The 10,557-nt window shown below is 38.4% G+C and overlaps 1 protein-coding gene across 1 annotated transcript; it reads left to right on the top strand.

Moving 5' to 3' along the window:
- The first annotated feature begins 576 nt into the window (after window positions 1-576).
- On the top strand, window positions 577-1,948 carry LOC129767648 (probable chitinase 10). The gene is made up of 2 exons (XM_055768749.1): window positions 577-681; window positions 737-1,948. Exons 1-2 carry the CDS (start codon window positions 675-677, stop codon window positions 1,864-1,866), a joined length of 1,137 nt encoding a protein of 378 aa, XP_055624724.1. The 5' UTR covers window positions 577-674; the 3' UTR covers window positions 1,867-1,948.
- The last annotated feature ends 8,609 nt before the right edge of the window (window positions 1,949-10,557 follow it).

Genomic DNA, 10,557 nt, shown 5'->3' with positions numbered 1-10,557 from the left:
TATAGGGTAACTTTTTGAAATTAGAGATAACCATTGGCACCCTATTGGAGAGGGTCATGTAAATTTTTTTTATTTCTTTCTTGCAACTTGCATCGTACAATTTTTTTTTGCTGTATGTTATGTGATTGAACGCTGTATGTAGCTTTGGTGAGCTTTAGGTACCATTTCCGTTCTGGTCATTTCAACAAAGAAATATTTTACTCCCCAAGACGAATAAATTCAGTTCGATATTACCAAACACGACATCCCATGATGGTTCTACGCGCGCCATCAGTAGGGTAACATCATTTCCTAATTAGATTTGCTGCTATCAAAATTGACCATCATCGTATCGTGATGTTGATTCGGTGTTCTTCGCATAAAAACGAGATCCGTATCGTAAACAGTTATCGAAAATGCGCATTATTCACTTACGAAATGTTCGATATGATTCAACCAATGCAAATTCCTTGAATGAAAGCGACAGGAATTTACCGTGAATCACTATCATCACTTCAGTACTGATTCGGGGGAAATTTGGGTTTTTCAGAACGAGTGTCGATATTCTTGTAGTTAATATATAAACACCAGGCACCTCTTTGGAACCAGTTCCAGTGATCGAACAGGTGTTGAGATTGAGACAAGCGAAAACAAGGGAGCAGTATTCAACAGGTGTATACTTTCCAGAATACGAGATGAACGGTAAATTATTCGAATGTAAATCTATTTCGGTATGACATTAATTTGAGTTCAAAAGTATTCACAGCTATTATACCGTTGATGCTATCGATTGGCGCATTCGCCAATCCTTCATTTCGGTTCGAAGACGGAATAGTGGACTCCAGATGTCCTGTATATGATAATTCCATGAATCCGGTACACTTGCCGCATGCCACTGATTGCGGAAAATTTTATAAATGCTTCAGCGGGCGTGCTTTTATGATCTCTTGTCCCCCTGGGCAAGAGTTCGGTGCTGCCATTCAACGCTGCGATTATCCTGCATTTGCTATGTGTCGTTCTGGTCTGGCAGAGCCAGAGCCCGCTGAATTTAAGTTCGATAATGGTATAGTCGACCCCAAATGTCCTATAAATGACAATCCGATGAAACCAGTTCACTTGCCACATCCTACGAGTTGCCAGAAGTTTATGAAATGTTTCAGCGGAAAGAAATTCGAGATCCAATGCCCACCCGGCCAGGAATGGGCGAATGAATTGAATCGATGTGATTTCCCGTCCATAGCCAAGTGTTCACTTTCTCAACCATTCCTTGCTGAAAATGAGGGAGAGCGTGAGAACGAAGCTGATATGTCCGGGAATGATTCAGAAAATATTGAAATACTCCCCGTGAAGGCCGAGTTCAATTATAATACCGGAGTCCCGGATGTTCGTTGCCCTCGGATAGACGATCCGTTCCGTCCTATTCATTTGGCCCATCCCACCAACTGTGGAAAGTTCCAAAAGTGTTTCGATGGACGAGCCTATGTTCTTGACTGCCCTCCCGGGCAAGAGTTTGGTGTAAAACTCAATCGCTGTGATTTCCCACCGTTTGCCCAATGTTCGTTGCACAAGAGGAAAAATCTATCCAAGAGTTTAGGGAAAGCTTTCGATTACTACTACTATAGCGACGAAGATGATATACCTCTAGAATCTTCGGAGTGGACAGAAGAACAACGGGAAACCATTGCCGGTGTGAGCGATATCCGTTGCCCGAAAATAGACGACATCGACAATCCTATTCACCTGACCCATCCCAAGGACTGCAGCAAATTCTACAAATGCTACGACGGTCGTGCCTACCTTATCCAGTGTCCTCCCGGACAACAGTGGAGTGTACGATTTGATCGATGTGATCACCCCAAGGTTGCGAAATGTACCATTCGTCCATAGGTTATGCCACGACGAGAAAATTGTTGTGTTATTTGTTATTTGTAAACATCCTCTTGTTGCTGTTTGAAAACGAATAAACCAAGGAGAAATGAATAGATGATTTAGTCTTATTCGTTTTTTTTCATTTATTTATTCATTAGGCTTATTAGCATTTTAGCTGTAACAGAGCCGGGTTTTAATCGTGTACATGTACATAATTTTATGTTTCTATAAATTGTAAATTACACAGTAGTTAGTAGTAGACATTTAGGCGTAAGGGTATTCTTTCTGTTCTTCCATTGTTCAGCAGACCAGACAGCGGAGACAGTTGATATTGATTATTGTTGGGCTATTTATAGAACAGCAGCCCGATGTTTCTTGCAGAGCAGAGCAGTTGTATGGATGAATCGATCTTTGTTCCACCGTGGATCGATTTCCATCGCTGATGATGGTTGCGTGGACGTAGTTATTCTATAACAACACAAAGATGGTCAATTTAGGGGCCCTGAGTTTGAACTCACGATCGATCGCTTGGTAAGCGAACGCGTAATCAAGTGGCTACGAAGACCACCAATCTTATTCCTTATTTTAGTTTATTATCAGAAGATTCGGTTAAATATGTATAATAATATCCTTGGGTTTGGCAAAGTCATATCCAACTGAGGATAATCATTTGCCTGCAAACATCAGAACTTGCTGCGATATTTGCAGAATTACAGTGGATTTTGTAAAGCGCTATAAAAATCCTATTTTTGGCACCTTTTTGAAATTGACGCAAAAAAAAAATATTTTTCATCAACGTAACAAATTATTCTTATGCAGAATTTATTGGAATCTTCAAAACTGCCTTTCGATTTGCGGTGCGATGGTTGTTTATTAAATTATTCATCATCAAAAGCGAAGTGGTAATTTTCCATTCAAACTGAAATATCGCTGTTTGGGAAGGTCCTACAGGAACGTTCTTGAAACCAAATGAAAGTTGGTTGATAAGGCTAATCGGATTTGCTTTTGAGTTGGTTAGCAAAAAAATGTGTTAGTCCAGAATATTCTTGAAAAAATAAACAAAAAATCGATGTGACTATGACTACACCGTCACACATCAAGATAAAAATATGTACGTAAAATATTCTACTACCTGAAAGTTGTAGCTTCAAAATTATGCGCATTTTTCACGAAATTACAGCATGTCAAAAATCACTTAAAATTTCCGCACTCTGTTCCTCTAATTTATTTGTCGAGTGTAGTTAAATGTACAAACCAAAATAGCGTCATTTAAACTTGTCCAATTTGCGACCAATTGGCATTTTATGTCGATTATCGAACGCCTTTGAAAAAATTCTAAAAAATCAAATTCAAAGCTTCATCTCTTCGTACCAACTACTCAATGAATTTCAGTTAGGCTTTCGACCTGGATACAGTACTACCACTACTTAAAGTACATGATGATGTCAGTAAGATAATTGATAAAAAGGGTGTAGCGCTTCTTTTATTGATAGAATTCTCAAAAGCATTTGATCGTGTATCACACTGTGAATTGTTACGAAAATTGTCAGAACATTTCGTCTTATTCAATCATATTTGTATAACCGAACTCAAGCTGTTTCAATAGGTGGAATTAATTCTCAACCTATCAACATAGTATCAGGAGTTCCACAAGGTTCCATCCTGGGCCCGTTACATTAAGAATGTAGCTTTTTCAATACGAATTTCAAATGAAATAGGACCTGGTTGTGGTAGATTAAAAAGGTTTCACCTTACTCTACAACAATTACAATAAAATAAATAAATTTAAAAAAAATACCTATAAGTGTGGAAATTTCTTCTGATCATGGTACAATTGTTTTGAATTGCAATGATATATTTCAAAGCAAAAATTATCCGGCAATCGTACGTACCCAAGGAACGGAGCCCGACCAACTTTCACCAGTGCCGTTCGATCGAGGATTTTTTTCGGCCTCCTCAGTGTCCTGGTGTACAAGAATAATTAGCAGGCCATGGACATCAAGCAGCTGACCACGAGGATCCGAAATTGCATTCGGAAGATCGATGTCAGTGCTGTCCAGCGCTCTTGTGAGGGCGCCCTGTTATAGATAAGTCCAGTTGAAGATAGTCCAGTTAGCGAATGACTTCTGTATATGACAGGGTGACGAACATCTTAAGCGAGTGTCTTCCGGGCTGCGACTGCATTGGCAACTGTACAGGGAAAAATTATATCAATATGAGGAGTATGGCAGCAATTATCATGCGAGGACTTATTGAGATCGGCATAAAATATTAATAATTTTCATGACTCATATTTATGATTCTCAATGACTCAATTCCTTCAATGATGGATTGAGCAGTAGAACCAATACGGCTTGATTGTGATAGAACATTATTTCACCGAAAAAGTTACTGCTCCCGATGCCTTAGAATAAGACAATGGAAAGAAATCACAAGACCATAGCTATCCATTAAAAACAAAGCAATTTCATGTGTATTTTTACCTCAAATTATCACGAAATCATAAGTATTTTCAACTTATTTTTGGTTTCTTCCACATAAACTCCATATTAAATCTAATCGATATATATTTTGTTGTTTACCGATCCACATATACTTTATCCACTGTTCCATCCTGTTATGTGTCACACTTATATTCATTAATCATTTTCAGTTAGACAGTTGAACTTCCTGCAAGAAGCTTATTTTATTTTTTTGTTCGTCACAAACTGTTTGACTATTATGAGTACATATAACAAACGGCTCTTTTTAAGGTTACTATCTGGAGTTTCAAAAGAGTCAAACTAACAGCGAAACGAATAACATTTAAAAAAAACAACTGTTCTGAACAATCACAGTCCTACGTCAAACTGCCGTCCGTGCTCCTAGGTTCGGACCCTTCTACTTGCGATGAAGCTTGTTAACCATTACGTTCTCAGAACAATCGATGAATCTTCGATTTAAATTTTCCGCATTCGAATGCTGAAAAAGCACATTTCAAAAGAAAAAAGCTTTATCGAGTCCCCATTTTGAAGAAACTAAAAAAGTTTCGCCAATTATTACAAACGGCTCAGAAATTTCATTGGAAAAGATCCAGATTCGTTAGTGAAGGAATTTATAGCTATAAAAACAAATACAACGGTTCTAGTCATATGTTTATTTAACCTTAAGAGGACTGTCAAACTGCTCAACAACAGCGCGAGAGAAAACGATTCGAGGTCTTGAAGTATCATTAAAATTTGAGATGATTAGGTGAACACATTTGAACGCGTTTCAAATCACTCTACAAACTGCACTTGGCAAGTGCAGGATAATCACAGCGATTAACTTGAATGCCGAATTCCAAACCAACTGGGCACTCCTGTTCATAGGCAAGACCTCCGTAGCATTTCAAAAACTTGCTGCAGTTTCCGTCGAACGGCAAGTGAACTGGATTCATCACGTCTTCATGTTGCGGACAGCGTTTATCTGCGATACCGATCACAATGTTGTATTCATCACTGTCTACGAGTTCCTGTTTAGGTCTATGTGGAAGTAGCTGAACGTTTCCCGAATGCGTTTGGCTCCATTGGTAATTCTCGGGCAAACAATGAACACCGATCACGGCTAATAGAATGCATACGACTGGTGCTAAAACAGTAAGTATGTTAAAATGTGTGTAAATCTCCTCATGCAATATATTCAATATGATACCTTTCATTGTAACGTTCGATCGCAAGGGAACCGCTGTGATTGTAATTGTCAGTATTTTAGGTCATCAAACTTATATACCAAACTTATATAGTGAAACTAAACATGAAACAACCTTGGTTTTATCAGTGACGAATGACAAACTGTGCATTTATCTAATTAAATTAATCGATTTCTTTCTAGATAGTGATAATGTGAAGGAAGTTTTTGATTGAAAAAAGAGCAGAGTAGAGTTTACTCAATCAAAACATAATTCACTCAGATCAACTCGGATCGATGGCGTTTATATTGATTAAATTTTTTTTGTCGCTGAATAAGTTGTTTTAGCACCATTATTTTATCAAGGATTTTTTTTCTTTATTCCTCATATACAATAAAGAAAAAAAAATCCTTGGTTCAGAATGAAAGGGGTGTAAGTGATTTGATCGATTTCTCTACATCGACTCTCTCTTTTGGTCATAACTTAGCTCCAAACTCATTCCCAGCTGTATTTAACAATGTGAAGATGGGTCAAAACCTCATCTATCGGATTCTATAGTAAACTCAAATTGGATCGTTTTTGTAGTTGAGTTATTAACTAAAAGAAAAGTTGATGAAGAGAAATCGATCAAGTCACTTACACTTCTTGCATTCTAAGCCCCTCATATAATATTTTGAATTTGTTTTTCTCAGTAAATCACGTAATCATCCTCGCTATCAACAGTTTTTCATTTGCCTTTGGTAATTTATCATCAAATTTTCAATCTATATATATCTATATATATAAAAATGGAGTGATGTCTGTCTGTCTGTCTGATTCTTATAGACTCGGAAACTACTGAACCGATCGACATGAAAATTGGTATGTAGGAGTTTTTGGGGCCGGAGAAGGTTTTCGTGATATTTTGAGACACCTCCCCCCTCTCTAAGGGGGGGCTGCCATACAAATGAAACACAAATTTCTGCATTACTCGGAAATTAACCAAGCAAACGAAACCAAAGTTGGCATGTGAAAGTTTTAGGGTGCAATAAATGTTTCTATGATGGTTAGATAGTCCTTCCCCCACTCAAAGGGGGGGGCTGCCATACAAATGAAACACAAATTTCTGCATTACTCGAGAATTAATCAAGCAAATGAAACCAAATTTGGCATGTGGAGGTTTTAGGATGCAATGAATGTTTCTATGGTGTTAAGATACTCCTTCCCCCTCTCTTAGAGGGGGCTGCCGTACAAATGAAACACAAATTTTTGCATTACCCGAGAATTAATCAAGCAAATTAAACCAAATTAGGCATATGGAAACTTTAGGGTGCAATGAATGTTTCTATGGTGGTTAGATACCCCTCCCCCCTCTCTTAGGGGTGGCTGCCATACAAATAAAACACAAATTTCTGCATTACTCGAGAATTAATCAAGTAAATGGGCGGGACGAAGTTTGCCGGGTTAGCTAGTATATATATATATAAAAATGGAGTGATGTCTGTCTGATTCTTATGGACTCGGAAACCACTGAACCGATCGACATGAAAATTGGTATGTAGGGGTTTTTTGGGACCGGGGAAGGCTTTCGTGATAGTTTGAGACCCCTCCCTCATCTCTAAGAGGGGGCTGCCATACAAATGAAACACACATTTTTAAATTTCTCGAGAATTTATCAAGCAAATGAAACGAAATTTGCCGTGTGGAGGTTTTAGGGTGCAATAAATGATTCTATGGTGATTAGATACCCCTCTCCCCCTCTCTTAGGGGGGGGGTTCTGCCATACAAATAAAGCACACATTTCTGCATTACTCGAGAATTAATCAAGCCAATGAAACCAAATTAGGCATATGGAAGTTTAAGGGTGCAATAAATAATTTCTGGTGGATAGACACTCCAACCACAACGCCCCCCCCCCCTCTAAGAGGGGCCTGCCATACAAATGAAACACAAATTTCAGCATTACTCGACCAAGCAAATAAAACCAAATTTGGCATGTAACGTAACGGAGAAACATGTTATTTGCAAGCGGTTGAAAAATATTGAACGAGAATTGTGTCTGAAAATAATCTGATATTATAATGTCGAGTTTTGGTAGAAGTACTAGGAATTTTATAGTAAAAGGTAATTTTAAAGGGTACATTAGAAGATCAATCAATGAATTATTCTGCGATTGGACCCATGAACAGCGCTTAGTAAGAAAACGTGGATGTGATAAGAAAAATAAATTTTGGGCGGAACGAAGTTTGCCGGGTCAGCTAGTAACAAAATAAATGCTTTTCAAGTGAAATTCCTGAAGGTGATATTTTGATTATCATCCTAAGTATTGTCATTATGGAAATGATGGAATATTAGAAAACCGATAGCAAATTGCATTGAAAATTTTATCAGTTTTTGGATGCATTAAGTAGAGTTTTGATCGTTCAAAAAAAAGGACAACCCTTTTGGTAATTGCAGTCGAACTTGGGAACATATTCTCTCAGGCTATGTTAATATGTTGCCTTTTTTTAATTTGAAATATCATAACTGTTTTGCTTCGAACTAAGATAGGCTAAGAAAAGATTATAAACATACAAATTTATTTGCGTACAAAATATTTATTGCGTTGTGGAAAATAAAACATGTCGAAGTTGTTTTGAGTCGTGTGCTTTTGTACTCTTTTGATATAAAAAAGTTTACCAGAAGTTCATCGATCTCTAGAAGACGATTATGACGAACAAGGTCTATAGTATGCCACATGTACATACTTGCCTAAAATAGGAAAAAATTGACCACGTTTGAAAAACTTCCTCTCATTCTAAGGACACCGATTTATCGTCGCTGGTGACTTCAACGCAAAACACACCTTTTGGGAATCAAGACTGATTGCCACTCGTGGTCGCGGTTTCTAAAACGTTATCACTGACTCTGGCTATGGCATCATGCGGCGAACCAAAACACTGGCCAGAGGATCTGGCAGGATATCCGGACCTGTTAGGCTTCGCTGTTACAAAAAAAACCCTTAATAGTAAACGAAATCGATCGAAGCTCCTTCTAGACTTATGATCTGATCACTCACTAATGCTCCTGGTATAATTCATGAAGAAAGAAGTGAAGCAGACGTCATCCAATTCCACCAACCTTTCAACGAACTGGACAAATATATCTCTTCTAACATTCTCGATCTACATCTGGATAACGAACATCATATCAAGGACGGAGTTAACCAGCTCAGTAACTCATGAAGAAGGCTGCGAAGATAGCTACCCCAACTATGAATACCCGGAAAACAAAACAAAAATTGTTTCTGCCTCCCATATAAAAGCAGCTCTTGCAGAAAAACGACGTCTAAGGCCGAGGACATAGTGAATGCGACGCGACGCGGGCGCGGACGCGGTATCGTTTGCGGGAAAGTTATTTTGTTTACTACTGTGGAAATCAGATGCATACCGCCCGGACCTGACATAGTAAAGGCGATGCGAACGCGATTTCAATGCGGCGAAAGTGTGTCTGGAGTGTTTTGCCGCGAGTGAACGCAAGTGCTGGTTGCCAGACGATTTTTATAAATATCTTCACAATCGAACTCATCGAACGAAAATAAAGATTGAGTTGTTAAATTATCATTTTCGTTTTGTTCGATGAATTATATAACTTTATTCTAATTTACATAATGCATATAATGAAAACGTCACGTTAAGGGCTTTCCATTTACCATGTTCACAGATAAAAACGATCTCACCATTCAACTGTTTACAAAATGAAGACAAGTTATCATATCTGGCATCCTCGTGCTGGGTTGTTTACATGCCCCATGGAGTCGAATGAAACATCAAAAATCGCGCGATCTAAAGCGATCAGTATGTTATAGCACGCGGTGAGCTCCAAGTAATCGCTTCGCATCGCATCGCACCGCCTTTACTATGTCCTCGGTCTAAGACGTATCTGGCAAAACAAACGATCGCCAAAACAAATCGGGTGGCAATGCAAATAATGATCTCGATTTTTCATATGGAACTTCGTGCGAAATGTTGATTTATACGATAAAACACTCAATGCAAAACTAGGAGGAAATATGAGGAAAAGTTGAAGAATCATCCAAATCCACTAGCAAGACTCGGTCAACCTATGGTAACACGACTGAAGAAAAAAAAACGCTTATTATTTGAACGTGGTCAAACGTTATTGTAGTTTCCCAGCACACATGTTAATTTTTAACTATAATATTGGATAACAAATGTAATACATTATTAAGTAAAAACCAATTGAGGGGCTTAGAATGCAAGGGGTGTAAGTGACTTGATCGATTTTTCTTCATCAACTTTTTCTTCAGTTAATAACTCAACTGCAAAAACGTTCCAATTTGAGTTTACTATAGGATCCGATAGATGAGGCTCTGACCTGTCTTCCGCATTGTCAAATACACCAGGGAATGGTTTTTGCAGCTAAGTTATGACCAAAAGGGAGAGTCGATGTAAAGAAATCGATGAAATCACTTACACACCTTTCATTCTAAGCCCCTCAATTGTATAACCAAATGTTGTTATTCCCAAATCACGGAAGATTCAATAATTAAATAAAAATTTGGAAAAAAATGTATCTTGACATTATTGGTGTTTACACTAGTGAAATTTCGAAGTGCGACGTTCCGCGATGCCGGAACAATAGCAGAACTGAAAGTGACGATGGAAATAGGATATTTGTCCAACGTTTTCCGACAGATATGTCGTTGAGATGGAAATGGCGAAAGTTCTTTGGATACAAATGGATTCCAAGCGGACGGGAAATCACCGGGAATAAGTGATAGTCGCTAGGGGCGAGGTCTGGGGAGAATGGGGCCGCGCATTATCGTGGATGAGGAACACTCCTTTCGTCAATAAACCTGGCCTTTTGTTCTTAATCGGTCCAAAACTTCACAATAGTACGGTGATTACGGTCGACGGTTCGACGGTCAACTTTTCGATAACACTGAAGAAATCCGTGACGCAGTTACATCGTACTTAAAAAAGTTGGACACTACGCACTTCGCGCTCGGAATACAAAAACTCGTGCCACACTATGAAAAATGCCTCGAACGTTACGGCGATTATGTAGAAAAATATAAA

This window comes from Toxorhynchites rutilus, chromosome 2, assembly GCF_029784135.1.
Source record: "Toxorhynchites rutilus septentrionalis strain SRP chromosome 2, ASM2978413v1, whole genome shotgun sequence".
NCBI lineage: Eukaryota > Metazoa > Arthropoda > Insecta > Diptera > Culicidae > Toxorhynchites > Toxorhynchites rutilus.
This window is presented reverse-complemented; position numbering and strand designations above follow the sequence as displayed.